This window comes from Staurois parvus, unplaced genomic scaffold, assembly GCF_062004578.1.
Source record: "Staurois parvus isolate SC_StPar_1 unplaced genomic scaffold, SC_StPar_1.0 ptg001040l, whole genome shotgun sequence".
Taxonomy (NCBI): Eukaryota; Metazoa; Chordata; class Amphibia; order Anura; family Ranidae; genus Staurois; species Staurois parvus.
The window spans coordinates 35,555-59,441 of record NW_028318836.1 but is presented as its reverse complement, the minus strand read 5'-3'; the positions used below and the strand labels follow the sequence as shown (position 1 = coordinate 59,441).

Sequence of the window (23,887 nt, the reverse complement as noted above, 5' to 3'; positions counted from 1 at the left end):
AGTCTCCCCAAATTCACAAATATGATGCATGAATCAATGCTACTAATCACCAAATACATCAGAATTTATTAACATAGGTTAATTAAATTAAAAAAGTTTCTCTACGGGATAAATCTCTAACCCTATTGGATACCCTCCATTTAGGGGCCACCCAATCTACACCCCAAAAGTTTACTAATGTGGGGTCCTTCTGATGGTACTTAGCATAATGGTCAGAGACATTATGATGGGTAAAACCCTTTCTGATATTTTTCATATGTTCGGCTATTCTAATTTTGAGGGGTCGTTTAGTCTTTCCTATATATATCAATCCGCATGGACATTGAATGGCATAAACAAACAATGTGTGTAGAAAGATGTTTTAGGCATATCCAAAATCTTTTTGCCTAAACTAGGTTTTGTAGGTAAAACAGTTCCTAAAGTTTTGTCCATCAGCAAAATATGCCAATGATTCCAATAATGAGTGATTGGATTTTTTTAATAGAGCAGGGAGAGAGTTCTAAGCCCTTATACTGAAAAAAAAAGAAAAAAAAAGATATTTTAGTGGATAAAATTAAAGAATTACAAAATTCTTTGGAATCAGTGAAAGAATCTCCTGAATACATCGAATTTAATGGTTTAAGAAAAAAATTAGTAAAAGTAGATAAAGAGACACGAAAAAAAGAAGGTTACGTTTAATAGAGATTTGACAGATTTTAAGTCTAATAAAATTTATGTATGGCAGAATGATCTATCTGGACAAAAAGATGACAATCCCAATCCCATTACCAGTGCATCCTCTACTCCAGACAAAAAATCATCGAAGACCTCAATTATGAGGGAACTAAAGGTAGTAAGATTGATATCAATGCAACTCAGAATAGTTTGGGATTAAAAGAAAAAAGGTTATCAGTAAGAAACCTTACAACTAACCAAGTAAAGGAGGTACCAGGCATTTTGGGGGTTATTATGGTCAATCTCCTAAATGGAGGGATCAAGGATATTTGGGTAAAACCTACAATCAATATCAGCCATTTCCTTTATATCATCCAATTCCTAATCATAACAGATATCAACCTTTAGAGAACTCTGGGAATAATAATTTCAGAGAAGAATACTCTGACTGAATCGGCTCATTATCAGGATCCTACTTTTTTATTAAGAGGAAGTTGGAGGGGAGGTCCAAGGGGCCGTCCGTACCGGTTGATAGGGAGAGGGAGGGGTGTTCAAATGGGAAAAAATAAAAATAAAGGAGAAAGAAGAGGGAGGAGAGCAGGCAGAAGAATCCAACACAAAAAAACAAAGGAGGGATTAAAAAATTAAGGCATTTACAATATTAGCAAAGCCCTTTTAACACCAAAAGAATTGAATATCCTTAAATCAGGGATTAAAATGTGCCCCTAAGAAATCTATAAATAAATTTGATGTCTTTATAGATTTACATGAATATATTAGACAAATAAACCTTCAAAAATATTTTTTTAATAAACTGATAAATCCAAATTATTATGGTAAAAGTATCAATAGTGGTCTTCGTAATAAGTGCACATTCAATCCTCCTGTTACTGCTAATCAGTGTGTAGATGTATTAAAAAATTTGGTATTGAGGGATTTGGAAAAGATAACCCCCAAACATAAAGTGAATCCATCATATATAAAACAAAGGAAAGAGATCATTATCAGGCCAGTGGACAAAGGAGGGGGAGTGGTTGTCATGGACAGAGAATTTATTTGCAACAGTTGGAACATACAGTTGTGTTCAAAATAATAGCAGTCAGACATGACTAACCTGATCAATCACTGTTTTTGGTAGAAATATTTCTACATGGCAAATAATTTACTAGCAGGTGTAGTAGAGTAATAGAAATCCAACAGACCCAACACTCATGACATGCATGCTGCTGATTCTGTGTAATTAAATCACTAATTGAAAGGGGCATGTTCAAAATAATAGCAGTGTGGAGTTCTATTAGTGAGGTGATCCATTCTTTGAAAAACACGTGGCAATTATTGCCTTTTATTTAAGGAAGGAAGGCAGCAAATGTTGTACATGCCGGTTACCGTGCATTTCTCTCTGAAATTCTGAGGAAAATCGGTTGTTCCAGACATTGTTCAGAAGAACAGCATACCTTGATTAAAAAGTTGATTGGAGAGGGAAAACCATATAAAGAAGTCCAGAAAATGATAGGCTGCTCAGCTAAAATGATCGCAAATGCTTTAAAATGGCAACCAAAACCTGAAAGACGTGGAAGAAAGCGAAAAACTACCATTCGAATGGATAGAAGAATAGCCAAAATGGCAAGGACTCAGCCAACAATTAGCTCCAGGAAAATCAAAGAAGGTCTAAAGTTACCTGTGAGTACTGTTCCGATTAGAAGATGCCTATGTGAAGCCAAGCTATCTGCAAGAAGCCCCCGCAAAGTCCCACTGTTGAAAAAAAAAACAAAAAAAAAACACATGTGCTGAAGAAGTTACAATTTGCCAAAGAGCACATTGACTGGACTAAAGAAAAATGACGCAACATTTTGTGGACTGATGAAAGTAAGATTGTTCTTTTTGGGTCTAGTGGCCGGAGACAGTTTGTCAGACGACCCTCAAACACTGAATTCAAGCCACAGTACACTGTGAAGACAGTGAAGCATGGTTGCGCAAGCATCATGATATGGGGATGTTTCTCATACTACGGTGTTGGGCCTATTTATCACATACCAGGGATCATGGATCAGTTTGAATACATCAGAATACTTGAAGAGGTCATGCTGCCTTATGCTGAAGAGGAAATGCCCTTGAAATGGGTGTTCCAACAAGACAACGACCCCAAACACACCAGTAAACATGCAACATCTTGGTTCCAGACCAACAAGATTGACGTTATGGAGTGGCCAGCCCAATCCCTGGATCTTAATCCAATAGAAAACTTGTGGGGTGACATCAAAAATGCAGTTTCTGAGGCAAAACCAAGAAATAGAGAAGAACTGTGGAATTTAATCCAATCATCTTGGGTTGGAATACCTGTTCACAGGTGCCAGAAGTTGGTTGACTCCATGCAACACAGATGTACAGCAGTTCTCAGAAACAGTGCTTATACAACTAAATATTAATTAAGTGATTCAAAAGGAAAGCAAAAATCTTCAAACATTTTTCAGTTTATATAGTGAATGTTTGAGTTTGTTAAGAATAATAAAACATTTTTTTTTTAGAGGAGCAACACAAATTTGATATATTTTTCTTCATGTTTTGATTTTGAATAGAATGTGTAGTGTTCCCAATGCATTTGTGTGTATGGAAATAAAAGCTATTAGAAGGATTTTGAGCTTTATTCACTTTTTTCAACACACTGCTATTATTTTGAACACAACTGTATGTTGGCAGATAGTAATACATATTCTTGTCTGGTTAAAGATCCCACTCCCGTATATAGACAGGAATTAAAACGTGATTGAATTAGGTTATCACACCCATGTATTGACTAAAAAAAGAGATAAAGTATTTGATTCCGAGTAGCTCTAGGATACCGACAATTTATACCTTGCCAAAAATTCATAAAGACGCGTTGAATCCTCCAGGCCGATCAATTATGCGTTCATAATATAACGGTCTGGAGGATTCAATGCGTCTTTATGAATTTTTGGCAAGGTATAAATTTACTTCAATTTCTGGATAAGATACAATTAGAAGAGAATAAAGATTTTTCTGGTAACAGCGGACGTAGATTCATTGTACACCAATAGCCATGACAACGCAATGTTAGCCCTGAATTGGGCTCTTAGTAAAAGAGATGACCTTCCCTATAACTAGAACACTTTTTTGGGGAAAGCTCTTGACTTTTGTTTAAGTCATAATTATGTCTGGTTCAATAATACATTTTACAAAACAGTCAAGTGGAGTAGCCATGGGAGCAAAGTTTGCTCCCACACTCTTGCGAATATCTTCATGGCAGAGTGGGAGGATAGATTTGTATTTCAGACACCTCAACCAGAATTAACCTCTTGCTGCCCAGCCACTGCATATAAACGTTTGCAGGGCGGCACGGCTGCGCAAAAAATCATGTTTTAAAACCCTGAGGTTTTTTTGCGGGCAGGGGGCGCGCGCGCACGCTCCCGCCGACCTGCGGGTGTCACGATTTGATCCTGAGGGATCAATCATTCGATTTCAGCCTGTGATGTCCGGCTGAAATCGGATGATTGGTCCCTGTCCTATCCTGTCCTGTGTTGACAGTTACACAGGACAGGATATGATATCACTCTTCTCTGCCTGGGCACATTCGTCCCAAACAGGGAAGAAGACAGAAGAATTGTGAGTACAAAAGCACAACACATTCAGTTAGAACACACCCAGGACACATTTAACCCCCTGATTGCCCCCCCCCAGTTAACCCCTTCACTGCCCTGACACCAGTGTCATTGATCAGTGAACAGATTTTTACTGATCACTGTATCAGTGTCGCTGGCGACTTCCAATAGTGTTAGCGCCCCTCCCAGATAGCGCCACTTTGCCCGCTAGTACACCAGTAATCCCATTTAACCCCTTGATCGCCCCCCCCCGTTAACGCCTTCACTGCCCTGTCACCAGTGTCATTGATTACAGTGAACAAATTTTTACTGATCACTGTATTAGTGTCACTGGTGACTTCCGATAGTGTTAGCGTCAGTTAGCACCCTCCCAGATAGCGTCAGATTGCCGCTAGTACACAAGTAATCACATTTGACCCCTTGATTGCCAGGAATACGCTCACTTGCACGCTAAACCTCCATTGCTAGTATAGTGTCTGATTGGATCAATATCTTTGATCAGATCAGCGCTATACCAGCGTTCACATTACTATAGTATCCCCAAAAACGCAGTGTTAGCGGGATCAGCCCCGACACCTGCCAGCACCTGCGTTTAAACACCTACGCCCCCCCTTCTCCCCAGCAAGTGCAGTGTCAGTAGATAACTGTCACTTGATACATTACACACAAAACCGCAGTGTTCACAGAATCAGGCCTGATCTCTGTTAGCACTTGTCTGTAAATTGTTTGTAGTGGTTCAAGCAGTCCCTGACAGCCAGGCGCTCTTTTTCCTGTGAGTCGCACTAGGTACCTGTAAATTTAGTGGCCAAAATGTGCAAGCAAAGGTACTCTAGTGAAGAGGCCTATAGGATTCTGAGCATGTCAAGTGAGAGCGAAGGGGAAGACTCACTGGCAGAATCAGGCTCAGAATACGAACCTACAGACAGCAGCGGCACCCTGACAGATAGCTCAGACGACGAAGAAGAGGTCCCTGCTAAGATCAGGTGTACCCGACCCCATTCCCAGGTTGCTGAGGTGGTACAAATGCATGACTCTCATATGCAGCAGAGTGTCAGTACTAGTGCCGCACTACCTTTTGCTGAACTGGTGAGCACCAGCGGCCTAGTACATCCTGGTCTTATACATACCAGCACTGCAGTTTCGTTTGGTGACGTGGCGAGTCCCATAAGTGCAGTACAAGCTGGTGCGGTGGCAAGCACAAATAGTGTCCCGCGGCCACCAAGAATTCGCAGACAGGCCCGTAGAGCCCCTAGTATCCTTCCGAATGTGCTTGCAAATCCCGATTGGCAGCCCACAAATTCTGCAGCACCCGCACTTCCCCCCTTCACTGCCCAACCCGGAATTCAGGTGGAAACAGCAAATTTAAATACTCCCCTTGATTTTTTTGAGCTGTTTTTCACAGATGATCTTTATGCATTGATTGTGGATCATAGCAATTTATATGCATGACAATTTATCGCCACCAACCCAAATTCAAACCTTGCCAGACCATTTGCATGGAAACCCATTATGGTTTCCGAATGTAAAGTTTTTTTGGGCCTAAGCCTCAGCATTAATAAAAAAAATCAATTGCGGTTGTATTCGTCCACAGACCTGCTTGTTCATATGTCCGTGTTCTCTATTGCCATGGCTAGGCATAGATATGAGACGATAATGCGTTTTATGCACTACTACGACAACACACTCAGTCATCCTCGGGGTGACCCTGAATTTGACTGGCTCCACAAAATTCGGTCCCTCGTAATTTACTTTAACCAAAAATTTGCAGGTATCTATACTCCCCATAAAAACATCTGCATCGATGAGTTCCTCATTCAATTTTCTGGCCGCCTTGTAATCAATTTCTCCCCAGCAAGTGTGCCAGATATGGGGTCAAGATGTATAAGACCTGTGAGAGGGCAACAGGCTATACATGTAAGTTTCGGATTTACGAGGAAAAAGATAGTCACATGGAGCCCCCCAGATGCCCAGACTACATGGGGAGAAGTGGCAAGATAGTTTGGGACTTGGTGTCAACCTTTTTCCATATGGGGTACCACTTATACGTGGACAATTTTTATTCAAGCGTGCCACTATTTAGACATTTGTTCAATCTGGGAATTTGCGCATGTGGCACTGTGCGACCTAATTACTGGGGCTTCCCCCAACGGCTTGTAAATACTAGTCTTAGAAAGGGGGGAAAAGCCTGCTTGAGAACCGAAGAATTGCTCGCAGTGAAGTGGAAGGACAAACGGGATGTTTACCTCCTGTCTTCCATTCACGCAGATACGACCATCCAAACTGTCAAGGCAGCTGGTGTTGTTGAGAAGCCCCTCTGTGTCCATGATTATAACCTTAACATTGGAGGGGTGGACTTCAACGACCAGATAATGAAGCCGTACTTAGTTTCCCAAAAAGCCAGACGCTGGTACAAAAAAACGGTCTATTTATTTCAATTGGCTGTATATAACGCTTTTGTTCTCTACAAAGCAACTGGACATAGTGAATCCTACCTAAAATTCCAGTTAGAGATCATCAGGGCCCTTTTGTATCCAGAAGGTGCTGCGCCCCAAACCCCCATCCCAGATGCAGTTAGCCGGCTGCATGAGAGACATTTTCCCGATACCATTCCTGGTACCCCAACCCAAAGAAGACCCCAAAAAAGATGTTGTGTCTGAAGCAAACGTGGAATTAGGCGTGACAGCCGCATTTGTTGTCCCTCCTGTCCTGGCCAACCTGGCCTCTGCGTCAATCCCTGCTTCCGCCTCTACCATACACTAGTGAACTATTAATATAGGGTACAGCACGGCACAGTTCAGGGCACATTTACACAGGGTCTCGAAAGATGTTAGGTAGTCAGGCTATCGCATTTGGAGAGACCCTACCATCGGTTTTAAAAATGTTTAAAGTTTGAAAAAAAAAAAAAGTTAAAAAAAAAAAAATTAAAAGTACAAATCCCCCCAAAAAATAAAAAAAATGTAAAAACCAAAAATAGTTATAGTTTTTTGTTGTTGTCATTTTTGTGATTGTTCTACTTTTACTGTTTTATTGTTACTGTTTTATTGTTAATCATTTCTGTTTGCAGGAATGCTTTCAGCTGCAACACTGACCTGTTTATTCTGACAGCAATAGGAACTTGCTCTCAGAATAGACATAAATCAATGTGTGCAGTGCTGTCGGATGAGATTTTTCATCCACAGTTAAAAAAAAAAAAAAGAGAATAGTGGGTGGATGCAGGGAGGTTTTCTAATGGTGGGCATACCACCGCACACTTTTCCTTGCAGAGATATTTCAATTATAAAGTTGTTTTGAGTTTGTTTTATTGTTAACCATTGTTGATTTCTTTGCAGGAATGTCAAACTGCAGCACTGACCTGTTTATTCTGACAGCAACAGGGTGTTGCTTTCAGAATAGACATAAAGTAGGTGTGTGCAGTGCTGTCGGGTGAGATTCTTCATTCGCAGTTAAAAAAAAGAGAATATATGCCAAAGCATGGGGGCCTGGGGTGGCCAGTCGGTGGATGGCCCCTATGCGTCGGCATATATATTTTATATTTGTTGGCACATTTCATGTGTGCCCACCATTAGAAGTGGGTGGATGCAGGGAGGTTTTCTAATGGTGGGCATACCACCACACACTTTTCCTTGCAGAGATATTTCAATTATAAATTTGTTTTATTGAGTTTGTTTTATTGTTAACCATTGTTGATTTCTTTGCAGGAATGTCAAACTGCAGCACTGACCTGTTTATTCTGACAGCAACAGGGTCTTGCTTTCAAAATAGACATAAGTAGGTGTGTGCAGTGCTGTCGGATGAGATTCTTCATCCGCAGTTAAAAAAAAGAGAATATATGCCAAAGCATGGGGGCCTGGGGTGGCCAGTCGGTGGATGGCCCCTATGCTTCGGCATATATATTTTATATTTGTTGGCACATTTCATGTGTGCCCACCATTAAAAGTGGGTGGATGCAGGGAGGTTTTCTAATGGTGGGCATACCACATACTTTCTCTGGCAGAGATTTCTTCTCTTTTTTTTCATTCAGCCCACAGGCTGCATAAAGAAAAAAAGAACATAGCATATACACCCAACAAGGACCAGCGACGTACTGGTACATGGTAATGGTTATACCAGGGTGATGCCTGCAGCTGCAGGCATCATCCTGGTATCATTTTTTTTCAGTTGGAAATGGGCTTTCATGTAAAAGCATTCCTAGTGGCTAATTAGCTGCAGGATTGCTTTTATAAGCAGCGGGTGAAAATGCCCCCCCCCCCCCCCCGAGATAGCATTAAAAGTGGTCGTGAGCGTTGACCCTGTGCCAGTATGGAAACAGCGATTGCACCATGCATGTGAGGTATCGCCATGAACGTCAGATCAAGGGCAGTAATTATAGCTCTAGACCTCCTCTGTAAATCTAAAATGGTGGCTTGTAAAGGCTTTTAAAGCGTTGCCTATAGATATTAAAAATGTATGCAGTTTGTCGCCATTGCACAGGGCATGGGCAATTTTAAAGCATGTCATGTTTGGTATCTATTTACTCAGCATAGCATCATCTTTTATATCATACCATTAAAATTAACAAGTGTATATTTTTCAAAAAAATTGCGTTTGAAAAATCGCTGTGTAAGTAATATGTGAGATAAAAAATTGCAGCACCCACCATTTTATTTACTAGGGTGTCTGCTCTAAAAAAATATATAATGTTTGGGGGTTTCCTAGCAAAAATACAGATTTTTTTAATGTGAACAAAAAGTGTCAGAAAATGCTTGGTCTTCAGGTGGTTAGAAAAGTGAATGATGTGTGGCATAAACTTCTAATGCTGGGCATAAAATGCCCCCACCCCCCAAAATGCCCCCTTTTTGGAAAGTAGACACCCCAAACTAGTTGCTGAGAAGCATGTTGAATCAATAGAATAATTTATGTTTTTACCACAAGTTTTTGGAAAATGACAAAAAAAAAAATACACAAAATTGTCATTTAAATAATTTATTGCTCACACAAGCCATATGTATATGTGGAATTACTCCCCAAAATACATTCTGCTACTTCTCCCAAGTATGGGGGTACCACAGGTGAGAGACATTTTGGCAGTCTAGCCAAGTACAGGACCCCAAAATCCAATAAGCACCTTCAGGCTTTTAAAGGGCTTTATTTCCTCATTACACTTCCCGACTACCTATCACAGTTTCGGAGGCCCAGGAATGCCAGAATAGCACCAAACCCCCCCAAATGACCAATTTTTGGAAAGTAGACACCCCAAGGAATTTGATAAGAAGCATGGTAAGTATTTTGCAGAGCTCAAGTTTTTGGAAAATGAAGAAAGAAAACAAAAACATATTTTTTCTTTTCTTTTTTATATTTCAAAACCTTGTGAGGAAAAAATGAGATCTGAAAAATACTTACCATGCCTCTTTAATTCCTGGAGTGTCTACTTTCCAAAAAGGGGTCATTTGGGAGGGGGTTGGTGCTATCCTGGCATGTAAGGGCCTTCAAAACCGTGATAGGTAATGAGGAAGTGAAATGAAGAAGTTACGCACCTTCAGGCTTTCAAAGTGGTCATTGGATTGGGTCATTGGAAAAAAAAAAGTTTTTGTCATTTTCCAGAAACTTGTGGAAAAAAAATTAATCTTCCATGGACACAATATGTCTCTCAGCAGATAGCTTAGGGTGTCTACTTTCCGAAAAGGGGTCATTTGGGGGTGTTTGTTCTATCCTGGTATTTTAGCACCTCAAGAGATGTGATGGGCGGTCAGAAAGTAAAAGCTGTGTAAATTTCAAATTATCTATACCATAGTTTGTAGACGCTATAACTTTCATACAAAGCAATCAATATACACTTATTGAGATTTTTTTTACCAAAAACATGTAGCAGAATACATTTTGGCTTAACTTTATGACTAACTTTGAGTTTACGATATATTTTTTATAGCTGAAAGTAGAAAATTTTTTTTTTTTTTCAAAATTTTTGTGTTTTTTTTGTTTATATCGCAAAAAATAAAAAGCGCACAGGTGATAAAATACCACCAAAAGAAAGCTCTAATTGTGTGAAAAAAAGGATGTAAATTTCATTTGGGTACAGCATTGCATGACCGCGCAATTATCATTTGAATTAGTGCAGCGCCGAGTAGCAAAAAAAGGCCTGGTCATTAAGGGGGGTAAATCCTCAGGAGTGCAAGTGGTTAATATTTTACAAAAGGTTCATTGATGAGATCAATCTTCATAGATTTATGGCCAAGTTAAATAATAACAGTAATGCTATCAAATTGTATTATCAATTTAGTCAGGAATCTATTCACTTTCTAGATGTCACTATAGAGTGAATAATGCATTAGAAACAAAAGTATTATTTAAACCAACAGACAGAAACAGCTATTTGTCCATTAGAAGTGGACACCATCCGTCATGGCTTAAAAACATTCTGAGAGGGCAATTTATGAGAGTAAGGAGGAACTGTTCTAAAGATAGTGACTTCATTTCTCAATCAAACATCATTAAAACCAGAATTATCCAGAAATGTTACTCTCATAGTCCTTGATAAAGTTATGCAGGATGTTTTTGATATGCCTAGAATCTCATGTTTAGAAAACAATATCCGTAAGAAAGAGGATAATCATCAGTGGAACTTTTTATCAGATTTCCATTGTCAGTATAAAAGGAGGAGTGGAGGCAATTTTTTGTCATTGGCATATTTTGCTGATGGACAAAACTTTAGGAACTGTTTTACCTACAAAACCTAGTTTTATATACAGGAAGGCACCTAATTTTGGAAGTAGGGTAGTCAAAAAGATTTTGGATATGCCTAAAACATCTTTCATGTTCCCTCATAAAAAGGGGTTCACTGCTCGCAACAAATGTAAAGCATGTAGAACCACCAAAAATAACACAAATAGATTAGTAAAATTTACATCTGGCACAGTAAACAGAGTTTGAAATCCCCAAATTCATCACTTGTGACACTACACGCGTTGTTTATGCCATTCAATGTCCATGCGGATTGATACATATAGGAAGGACTAAACGACCCCTCAAAACTAGAATAGCCGAACATATGAAAAATATCAGAAAGGGTTTTACCCATCAGAATGTCTCTGACCATTATGCTAATTACCATCAGAAGGACCCCACATTAGTACACTTTTGGGGTGTAAATTGGGTGGCCCCTAAATGGAGGGTATCCAATAGGGTTAGAGATTTATCCCATAGAGAAACTAAATGGATATATCTTTTAAAGTCTTTGACACCAGGGGGATTGAATGTGGAATTGGAGATCAATTGTTTCATTAGCGATATGTAATTTGGATATTCATTGCATAAAATATATGGTGATGTCATTCATTCTGCAATGTTTTGACACTCTGGTCCCATTTATATGGTGTCATAGTTTCATGATATATGCATATACCTTCTATGTTAATAAAGTCTGATGTATTTGGAGATTAGTAGCATTGATTCATGCATCATATTTGTGAATTTGGGGAGACTAGATGAGAAGATGGATGTGGTGTTTTCCCATATTCACAGATGTGATGTTTGAAAGTTTTTGTTCTTATTGATCTTTATATTGTTTTATTAATAACTATAAAATGTGTTACATATTAATATGTGTATATACATAAATTGTTATGGAGAATTGTTTTATTATGTATTTTACATTTTTGCCCATAGTTATATCTATATACAGTTGTAAGAAAAAGTATGTGAACCCCTTGGGATTACGTGGAGTTTTGCATGAATTGGGCATAAAATGTGCTCTGAACGTCATCTAAGTCACAACAATAGAAGAACACAGTCTGCTGAACATAATACTACACAAACACTAGATGTTGCCATGGTTTAATTGCACATAACATGTAAACATTCACAGTGCAGGGAGGAAAAAGTATGTGAGGCCCTAGCTTAATGACTTCTCCCAGAGATAATTGGAGCCAGGAGTGAGCCAACCTTGACTCCAATCAGTGTGATGATATTGGATGTGTTGCTGACAGCTGTCCTGCCCTTAAAAAACACACCCCTGTTTTGGGTTTACTGGTTTCAAGAAGCACTGTCTGATGTGAACCATGCCTCGCAGAAAAGTGCTCTCAGAAGACCTACGGTCAAGAATTGTTGACTTGCATGAAGCTGGGAAGGGTTACAAAAGTATCTCCAAAAGCCTTGATGGTCATGTGTCCATGGTAAGACAGACTGTCTACAAATAGAGAAAGTTTAGCACTGTTGCTACTCTCCCTAGGCATGGTCGTCCTGTAAAAATGACTGCAAGAGCACAGCGCAGAATGCTGCACGAGGTAAAGAAGAATCCCAGAGTGTCAGCTAAATACCTACAGAAATCTCTGGCACATGCTAACATTTTTGTTGACACATTTACAATCAGGAAAACATTAAAAAAAGAATGGAGTACATGGGAGGACACCACGGAGGAAGCCATTGCTGTCCAAAAAGAATATTGCAGCACGTTTGAAGTTTGCAAAAGCGCACCTGGATGTTCCACAGCACTACTGGCAAAATATACTGTGGACAGATGAAACCAAGATTGAGTTGTTTGGGAAGAACACACAACACTATGTGTGGAGAAAAAAAAGGCACAGCACACCAACATCAAAACCTCATCCCCACTGTAAAACATGGCGGAGGGAGCATTATGGTTTGGGGCTGCTTTGCTGCCTCAGGGCCTGGACGGATTGTTGTCATTGATGGGAAAACGAATTACAGAGTTTATCAAGACATTTTGCAGGAAAACGTACGACCATCTGTCCGCCAACTGAAGCTCCGCAGAGGATGGGTGATGCAACAGGACAATGACCCAAAGCATACAAGTAATTCAACAAAACAATGGCTGCAACAGCACAGAATACGCCTTCTGGAGTGGCCCAGTCAGAGTCCTGACCTCAACCAGATTGAAATGCTGTGGCATGACCTTAAGAGAGCGATTCACACCAGACATCCCAAGAATATTGCTACACTGAAACCGTTTTGTGAAGAGGAGTGGTCCAAAATTACTCCAGATCGTTGTGCAGGTCTGATCTGCAACTACAGGAAACGTTTGGTTGAAGTTATTGCTGCCAAAGGAGGGTCAACCAGTTATTAAGTCCAAAGGTTCACATACTTTTTCCTCCCTGCACTGTGAATGTTTACATGTTATGTGCAATTAAACCATGGCAACATCTAATGTTTGTGTAGTATTATGTTCAGCAGACTGTGTTCTTCTATTGTTGTGACTTAGCTGACGTTCAGAGCACATTTTATGCCCAATTCATGCAAAACTCCACGTAATCCCAAGGGGTTCACATACTTTTTCTTGCAACTGTATGGTATGAACTTCTGCAAGGTTCCCACCTCACTTCCTGTATGGAGGTGTGTATTGCAGTTGACCAATCGGAGGATTAATGTCTCTGATGCTGGGTCTATAAAGAGTAGTACGCCACACTGCACCGTCACCCCTATGTGTAAGTCGGAAGTCACGAAACGCGTCAGAGCGTGACAGTGCGGCGACCGGAAATGATGATGTGGCCTGAAACTGGAAGTGACGTGACGGTGTCCATTAACAACAAACCGGAGGTGGTGAGAGCACCTGGTCTATGTTCACTTCAGGCTTATCAGAGTATTTAATACACGGGCTTGTTTTATTGATTTTTCTTGTGAGTAAGGTCCAATCACTTTATTAAAGGATCTGTTTGTTCATACTACACCATTGGAGCGTTTTTGTTTGTTTTACATGGTCAATTTGGATGCAGTGGAATCTTTATCTTCAGTGATATAGTTATAGTCATCTTTAAAAAGGGAAATATGTCCCACGAAGCTTGTTTGCAAACCACGAGACTGGAAGGCAAATACTTTTGGTGAGTTTACACCCATGTGGGGTATCCTATGGAGCACTTTGTTGTCAGTTTGCTGCACATGGTGAAATAGAAGATTTACTTCATGGACTTTTGGATTACTTTACCACACTTTTTTCATGGACTTTCCATTACTTTTTAGTTTGTAATAATTTTTCACAGCAATCACTGACTTTTTACATAATTGTGTTATTATTGAATTTCATGGGCATTCTTGTGATTTGATTAAATGTTTTGTACTTATTATTGATTAATTCACTTAGCGCCACTTTAAACACTTTATTCATTTGGTGTTTTTTATTTTAAAAAATTATTCATACATAGATTAATTTTGGCACACTGCAATACTGCATGGTAGTGTATAACATTCACACATTTGTCACTTGTATTAGATACCTGGTCCCTTTCTACTTCCTACAAATCCCCAATAGATCTTTACGCCAAATCAAACCTGCTCTATCGAAATGGGGGAAAAAAAAAAAAGAATAAAATGAGCGTATACGACAATCCAGAGACACACAGAGGCTGTTGGAGATGTACAGTGAATTTGCAGCAGCTTCTGGCAGTGGTTACACCACTGCTTTTTCATCCACCTCCCACTGGCCATGGGAGTGTGGGTCATCCATCGGTGAACGCTGCCCAGTACGGACAGGTTTGGAACATCTGTGTCTTTAAGATGCCTCTTCTCTGGATGTTTTCATTTGTATGATCGCAATGAATTTTAAAGTTCTTCATCTTTTTATTTATCTATTTTCACCTGGGACTGTCCAGGAGGCGCTCCTTGGTGACCTTGATTGCTCACTGTTTGCTCTGGCTCACCGGAGGAGACCCTTTCCCCCTCCACACCCCCCCCTTTCTTGTTCTTCTCTCCACTCCCCATCCATCTTCTCCTCCTCTCTTTCTTTGCCATCCCTCTCTCTTTTTTTTTTTTCCTCCAACCAAAAAAAGTTGGAATGCACAGACCTCAGCTGGAACCTCACATTCAAATTCCCTCTGAGTAGCTTTTTCCACAAGCCGAAGAGACTTTCTTTGTATCTAGAATTATTCCCTGATATGTCACCATGAAAGGCTCCTTTCGCTCTTATCTATGAATTGTTGATTGTCGACTTCTAAATGTTCCTTGCTGTATCTCACAATGGTAGTATACTGAGATGCTTATTCATTACCTTGCAGTTTTAACCTGCTTACGTTATGTTATTCATGTACCATGTCACTGGCTGGAATTTATGAGAAGTCTACAATTTATTGCATCTGTTGCACTCCTCTAAACTATAATTAAAAAAAAAAAGGGGGGGGGGGAGAAGATGCAGTGTCAGACGACACTGCCCCAATATCTGAGGATAGCGGGAGCCCTGACTGTCTGATTGGGCCAGTGCCCCTGCATCTCGGTTCCCTGTAGGAATCAAGTTCAGAATTGTAGGAAGCCTTTGTTTGTTGGTAGAGCTGTCTTTTCCATCTCCCCCATGCTTGGGGGTCCTCCACTGTAAGGGACTTACTCTACAGGGTACTCATTCCTTTCTGTAGTGGTTTTAGGATCTTTGCAGTGCACAGTCCCATGAAGGTGAACCCACTGTCAGAGAGAACCACACTGTTCCTTGATACTGTGCATTACTCAATGGGAGACTGCCCTGCTGCAGGATGCTCAGATTCAACATGGTGCCCGCACATGCACCCTATCAATATGGTGGCTGCACCTGCTCTAAAAAGGACAAAATTCCACCAGCACATAAGCCATAAACAACCAGGGTTACCAAGATGGCACCCATGACCCATCAAAGCTGAGGTAAGATGGTGGATTCACACATGCACCAGAGTGCTCAAGATGGAAGTGTATAAAATGTCAGTTAGTGTCAGCAGCTTTTGAGGGTAGGATTCCATTTAAGCGCAGGAGATCTTTTCAAATTTTTTAGTGTATAAAATGTATAGTTTATGGAGGCCTGCTCATCAGAGTGGTCCTGGCCTCCTAAGGAGTGACGGATGGTTTAATAAAAGGTCCCTGTCCCACCTTCCCCAGGACCCTGTCAGTACCAAGCCACCAAGCGTAATATCTGCTTATAATGGGCTTGCACCAAACTTACCACATCCTGAGTTTTTAAATGTCCCCAGGGACAACACAGAATCACTTTGCCCACTTTGGTTAAGCCCATCTCCAGCTTCAATGAGTTTGTATGAAGTCTTCATAGTGATTGGTAGAAAAGGGAATTCTTATACCTTCTCTCGCACAAAGATGTATCCATCACCTGAATACACTAGCAAAAAATGTAGGACCACATGGTGGGTGAAGTTATATGATAGAGTATTGAAGCTTGGAGTGGAATTACAAGTATCTATTCAGATGAAGGTGCAGCATATAACCCATCCATTATGATGGACTGCCTGTGTTCTGTACTGTATTTTAAAGAAAAGGCATAAAATCACATTAAAAGTAATCTCCAACTAGTTTCTCTTACATCTCCTCCCCTAGGAAACAGGTGCAAGTCATCAAAATAAATGTTTTCATAGTGCAATAAGTGGTTGCATGTGTATAAATTGAATTACCATGATGTCACCACAGAGATTTAATAATTGTGTGATCTTTGAGTGGTAAATATATACATATGAGGGGAAGTCAAAAAAAGCTGTTGCACAACTTTTCTGGTGTTAATACCTCTTGTTAATGTATTGCGCCAAATTCATGAAGCATATGTGACACTTTTGGTTCTGACAGTGACTCCTGCACCAAATTCAGGTAATTCTAAAATGCGCCACTTTTACATTCATTGCACTAAAATCAAAATTGAATACCAACAGTTGATAGATTACGAAAATGGAGCCAATTAAGACCAACTTGCTTTTGGAATACAGAGAGAAACTGGCTTAGACAAATTTGGCAAAAGTGTCTCACATGTATTCTAAAAAGTGGCTAAACAAGTGCCAAATTCGAGTACAAGTTCTAGACAAGTACATGAATTTGGTGAATTCTGCACCACTTTTAGAACATGTGAGGGATGCTTTTTCAAAAACTGTCTGCACCAGTCTTTGTGAATTCGAGGAATGGTAGTCAAAGCCATGCATACATCCTTATGAACTTTAATAACAAAATGGATATCCATTTTGGGCCAGTTCTTACCCATAATCTTGGCAGCAGTAGAGGCTCCAACTATAACAGACAGATTGGGAGCAATGAAGGACATACGAGACTCTACATACTCATAGATTCTATGTTTAGACTGGTTCAGCTCTAGTGCCATGTCACAAGCCTCTTCAATACGCGCCAATTCTTCTTCAGTCAGTTGCTGGCTGTAAGACACAAACAAATGCAATCTCAGCAAATCTTAGATAATAAAAAAGGAAATACAAACAATGTAAAAGTGAAAAGACATTGAATTACCCCTGTGTGGTGGAGGCAGTAACACTAACAACCATTATAGTGGCATTGGTCAAGATTTGCTGAAGGTTCTCATTGTTCTTGCATTTAGCCAAACAGTTTCCCAGTTCCTGCAATTCAAAACATTTTAAAGACATTTAAAAAATATAATATTCAAGTGGAAAAAATAGAAAAATAAAAAAACAAATTAGTGTATACAACTGCAACACAACTCATATTATAATTTAATGTAATTAAAAATTACCTTTCCTTTTGAATCTGCATCGCTATAATTTTCTGTAAAATGCAATATGGCAACCTGGAAGCATTCTGTACACAAAATTATTTACAGAACTCCCCCCAAGAAATGTAATTTACTGCTTTTGTGATTGGCTTACTGATTTTCTGAGAAGCCTGCACTAAGATAAAAGTCAGATTTTGGACATCCTCTGCAACAAAAATGTCAATTTTGGCAAGATACTCCCAAAGGGAAAAATCACATCTAAAAAGGGATGCAGATCTTGCCACTTTCTTCATTAGAGCCCTGCAGGTGCAGCAGCTAATTGATAATTATAAAATCACTACGAAACAGATTTATTCTGCACATGAACACAGAAAAACATCTTTTTCCTTAGAATAACAAAAGGTAGGAATATGAAACAGTTTGCCAAAAACCCTGCAACGTACATTGATCTCTCAGGAATGTTTCCTCTCAACAAACGTTACTCTTTAAAGAATATCTCAAAACAACATATTATATTCCTGATATGTCTGGTGTACCATGTACTTGTATGAAAGTATCCTGTTTTTTTTGTATTGCTTCCTTTGTGTAAAATACCTGGTGTTTCTACCAGTCCCTCTGCTCTCCTATTAAAAACTGACCACACTAGGTATTAGAGCCCAATGTGGTCAGTTTTGTGGCTGTGCTGTTAACAATGATCAGACATGTGCTGACATGTTCCCTGCACAGACCTTCCCTGGGAAGACCATTGTGTTGCTGTTTCTCCTCCCCTTGTTCTCTGAGCTCTTTATGCAGCTGAGAACAGAGGGTATGTGATCACTTATTAAAAAGGGGAAAAGAAAGGAATGTATAATGATTTTTATATGTATACACAAGTGTTTTGCCTTTCATTTCTGTTTTAAACTGAAGAGGTTATTTTACAAGGTGAGGGTTCACAAATACAGTGCTCAGCATAAATGAGTACAAACTTTCGAAAAGATTTTGATCAATATCTCAATAAACACAAGAACAATTTCAAAAAAGTTTGACAAACCTAAGTTTTATAGAACATTTGTTTAGCTTATTACATGAAAGTGATTGTAAAAGGCTCAAGGTAAAAAAACCTGTGTGCAGCAGTGCCCCCAGTCCCAATACTTACCTGAGCCCCATCGCGATCCAACGATGTGCACAACAACCTTAGCTGTCCTGGGTCTCTGCCTCCTCATTGGCTGAGACAGCAAGCGGGAGCCACTGGTTATTGCTGCTGTCAATCACAGCCAGTCAGCAAATGGAGAGAGGGGGTGGGGCCAAACTGCAGCTCCGTGTGTGAATGGACACACAAAGCAGCGATTTAGGAACATGTCTGCTTGGGTGCCCCCACAGCAAGCTGCTTGCAATATGGGCACCTGACAGAAAGGAGGAGCAAGGAGAGCCAGCAGGGGACCCGAGAAGAGGAAGATCCAGGCTGCACTGCGCAAAACCATAATACAGGGATAAGTATCCCCATACTATCTGTAAGATATTAAAACAGCGTGGCCATGCGGGGCTCCGCCCACACCGCATTATTCATTTACGAACTTCTGTGAACAAATGAACTGCAAGTCCCAACAACCTTAGCGGCTGTGGAACACTGTGGTAGTTCATTCAAGCTTCCTGTCAGAATATCTGCTTGGCCGTACATCCAATACGGCAAACAGATATTCTGACAAGTCTGCAAGAGAAATGCATGGCATCAGTGTTTTTGTTGTGGGGTGTTTGGCATCAACTAACTTGAGTAAAACTGAAGCGTTTATAATCAGTAGATACTGATCACTGGTGCAATGCTTTTCAGGCTTCTGCAGACAAAAATAATGAAATGTACATATTTTACCTGCAAAAAAGTGCATTTATTATTTTTGTCCAAAAGGTGAACTTTTCCTTTAACACGTTTGTTATTAAAAAAAAAAAAAAAAAAAAAAAAAAAAAAGAAAAAAACCCCCCGAACCATTAGTATCGCTGTAATAATATGACAGATTACAAACGTTTCAGTTTTACTCGTTCGTTGATGCAAAACACCCCACAACAAAAACTACTACATCTAGTATTTTGTATGACCTCCATGATTTTTTAAGGACAGCACCAAGTCTTCTAGTCATAAAATGAACAAATTGGCAACATATTGCAACAATATCTTTTTCCATTCTGCAAGAACGACTTCTTTTAGAGTCTGGATGCTGGATGGAGAGTGATGCTCAACTTGTTTCAGAATTCCCCACAGGGGTTCAGATCAGGAGACATACAGTATTTGGGCATGGAATCACTTTCACCCTGTTCTTCTTCAGAAATGCAACAGTGGCCTTAGATGTGTGTTTTGGATCACTGTCATGTTGGAAAAGTGCATGACGACCAAGGGCACAGAGTGATGATAGCATCTTCTCTTTCTTTTACAAAGAATTTTATTATAGAATAGATAGGAGCAAAGAATCAGTCAACAATTGCATTGACCAACAGGAATAAGACATACAAGGGATTCGATGAATCTTTCAGAATATGTACTGGTGGAGAGACATAGAATTAAACTGTATACTTAAGTGCCATGTATTAGAAAAAAAAAAAAAAAGAGAAAACAATGAGTAAACAATTAAAGACCAATGACAATATAAACTCTAAGGAAACATTGTCACTATATCAGCATAAAAAAAGCAGAGAAGATATAAAATGGAGCCTCTCCAAATGAAGATAAGTATTCCACATGTAGGGCTCTCGAAGGAGTCCAGCATGAGGATTTAGTATTGCGGATGTAGCACTCAAAGCACTAATCACAATGAGTACAGATAGTATAAAACAGATTAGACAAAAGAAAAGAGGGACGAAGAGTAAGGAGACAAGGACAAAAACAAAAAGGGCTCTAGGGCAATCGCAACAGAAAAAAAAAGAAAAATAAACTAATACGTAAATTTTATATCGACAGAAGGGACTGGTCGAATCTCGATGGTTGGGGTATATCAAGCCAGGGACACCATGTCTGCAGGAATTTAGTGTGGGTAATCAACAGTATAGCCGTCAGTTTTTCGTTAACCATTACTAAGTTCATCTGTTTTTTTTGACAGCTTCGAAGCGGAGGAAGGGAGTCTTCCAGGCCCTCGCGATTTTCAGCTTGGTGGCCATAAATAGGTGTGATGCCAGCTGCCGTTCAGGGCGGAGTAGGCCCACTAATGGTTTAAATAAAAGCGCTTCATACGGGTTGCGCGTAATGTCTGTGTGAAACATAGTGCGGAGGAGGGCATAAACTCTGATCCACAATCTACAAACATTAGGGCAAGTCCACCAGATGTGAACCATAGTACCCACCTGTTGACAGCCCCGAAAACAAGTCGGAGAATATGTAGGGATAAAACGAGCCAGACGAGCAGGCGTGTAATACCATCGATAAAGAACCTTATAGGCATTTTCTAAAATGATAACATTTCTAGAACATATAGAGAACGCTTGGGTCATGGTTCGCCAATCCTGTTGATCCAAAGTGCCCCTGAATTCCGACTGCCAACGCTGATGTTAGGAACGGACCGGAGGAGTTCTATAAGAAATAATGGAAGAATAGACCAGAGAGATTAGGCCCAGAGCATGGGGTCTGTGTCTACATTGACTTTCAAAGGGGACAACCTGTAGGGTCCTGAGTGCGTCCATATTAATGTATTAATTAGGCCCAGAGCATGGGTTCTGTGTCTACATTGACTTTCAAAGGGGGACAACCTGTAGGGTCCCGAGTGCGTCCATATTAGTGTATTAATAAAGTGGCGGAGTTGAAGATAGCCAAAATGTTCCCGCAATGGGATATCATGAGAGGAGTGCAGAGTTTCAAAGGTGAGTATTCTAGTGGGAGAAAGCAGCGAATGAACATCATGGAAACCATTTGCTTGCCACCAGGCAAACTGTCCAGGATTATCACGACCTGGGGGGAATGGGTTATGTAGCAAACGTAGTAGCGGTAGGTGGGCAGAGATAAGGCCAGCGGAATATTTATTAGAATCCCAAAGACGAAGAGTTAGCGTCGGACTAAGGGATGAAGGTCGATGAGTAAAAGGAAGCCACGGCAAAGAAGAGAGTGGTATCGGGTGGGAGTCCATCAAGTCTACAGTAGCCCACAAGGGGAAATGGTGAGATGCATGGAGATGGGCTAAGGGGGCAATATTGGCAGTGTCAAGGTCCTACCTTTCCTCAGGGCTTGTGCTGCTCCATGTGCTGGCATCCATCTTAGGTGTCTGCAAAGCATTGCGGGATCCTTTATGCTTTCAGCCCTCTGCGGCTCCTCCCCCAGGAGGTGGCGGCTTATCACATACAAGTCTGCTGTTTGTAGCTGTCCATTGCATTCGTGTCCGGTCTCTTGCACAGCAACAAGCTCCTGTTTAGCTACTCATTGCTTTCCTGGATACCGACTCGGCTTTGGCTAAGACTCCTTCTGGCTTCTGACCCCCGGGCTCTGGCGACAATTCTTCCTGGCTTCTGATCCCGGCTCTGGTGACGATTCTTCCTGGCTCCTGATCCCGGCTCTGGCGATGATTCTTCCTGGCTCTTGATCCCGGCTTTGGCTACGATTTCCACTGTTGGACTTTTATAGACTCTTGTCTTATTTTTATATTAATAAACCTACCTTTAATTGCACCTCCTTGTGTGTCTGGCTCCTCGCTCCCTGACACTGCACGAATACCATGAATCCTGACGGTGCAGGTATGCCCTCGCTCTCTATGTTGGTTGCCAGACTTGATCAACAGGATCTCTTGTTGGATCAGTTCGCTCAGGTGTTGCAGCGCTGCTTGCACGCACAGCGCACCTTACTCCTGGTGCTATTAGGCCGGTTGTAACTCCTGTGGTCTCTCCCGCTGTTGCTCCAGTTGTTGTGCCTACCTCTGCATCTGCTGCCGCACCTGCGGTGCCCAGAGGTATGACTGGTTCAGCCCCCCTTCCACAGCGCTTTGGGGGTGAGCCGAGTCAGTGTAGGGGTTTCTTTAACCAAGTGGGCATATATTTTGAATTGATACCCCACGCTTTTCCTACGGAGAGGTCAATGGTGGGCTTCCTAATATCGCTGCTCTCGGACAAGGCCTTGGCCTGGGCAAATCCCTTATGGGAGAACGATAACCCTGTGATTCATGAGTTTGCCGGTTTTGTTGCTTCCTGCCGTACAGTATTTGATGTGCCTGCTCGCTCCGCCTCTGCTGTAAGCTGCTCATGTCCATGCATCAGGGTTCACGAACCGTTGTGGAGTACGCCATAGAATTTCGTACCCTGGCGGCAGAGGTGAGTTGGAACAATGAAGCTCTGGTGGCTGCTTTCTCTCATGGTCTCTCAGATGCGTTGAAGGACGAGATTGCAGCCAAAGAACTGCCTGTGGAGCTCGAAGCACTCATTTCCTTCCTAATCCTGATTGACACCAGGCTCAGGGAGAGGCCTTCATTTAAGGAGCGTCTGTGGAGGCCTCCTAACAGATTGGCGCCTACATTTTCTGTCCCACCCGTTCCTCCCTCTCCTCCCATGCCTCCTGGGGATGGCTTGTCTGGCGGTGAGCCCATGCAGCTGGGGTTTGCTCGCCTTTCCGAGGGGGAGCGGGCCTCTCGGCGTCAGGAGGGTCGCTGCCTATACTGTGGTCATGGTGGGCATTTTCGGCAGTCCTGTCCGGTCCGTCTCGCACCCGAGATCCTGTCGGGCAGATCTTGGGTGGAGTTTCCTCATCCCCGGTTTCCCGCAAAGATAAACCGCTAATCACTGTTGTCCTCTCTTGGGCGGAAGGCTCGGCGACGGCCCAGGCGTTGGTAGACTCTGGTGCTGGCGGGTTGTTTATGGACAGTTCGTTTGCTGCCCAGTACTCCATTCCTCTTCAGGCTCGAGTTACTCCATTGGTCCTCGAGGCAATAGATGGCAGGCCCCTGCAACCACCGCAGGTTATTGGTCTTGGTCCTGACGAAGCTGAGTGAGATACGCCCATCAACGAAACGCGTTGACGTCATACGTCACTTCCGGTCATGCGCACTAGGTGATACGCACGCCGACCTACAAGGAGGTAGCCATTTTCACATGCCATGAGTCATGCAAAGGCTGTACAGGCGCCATGGAGAGGTCGGAACCCGCGAAATGTCGGCTGATGTAAGCGGTGGTTCCCTGGATCAACACGGCAGTACCTATGAAGGATTTCTCTTCCTTTTTCTACTACCCATTGCACAGGTGGTGAGTGGACTGTTACAGGACATCCGGAAAAAAGGTTCCTTGC

General features: G+C 41.3%; 1 protein-coding gene across 1 annotated transcript in view; it reads right to left on the bottom strand.

Moving 5' to 3' along the window:
- Positions 1–23,887, bottom strand: part of LOC149440987 (U4/U6 small nuclear ribonucleoprotein Prp31) — a 210,285-nt gene that overhangs the window by 153,044 nt on the left and 33,354 nt on the right. The window contains exons 3-4 of the mRNA XM_089657906.1: positions 17,448–17,554; positions 17,187–17,356 (exon numbers count right to left, since the gene is read on the bottom strand). Coding sequence (XP_089514032.1) covers positions 17,187–17,356; positions 17,448–17,554 — 277 coding nt within the window. The remainder of the gene's footprint in view (positions 1–17,186; positions 17,357–17,447; positions 17,555–23,887) is intronic.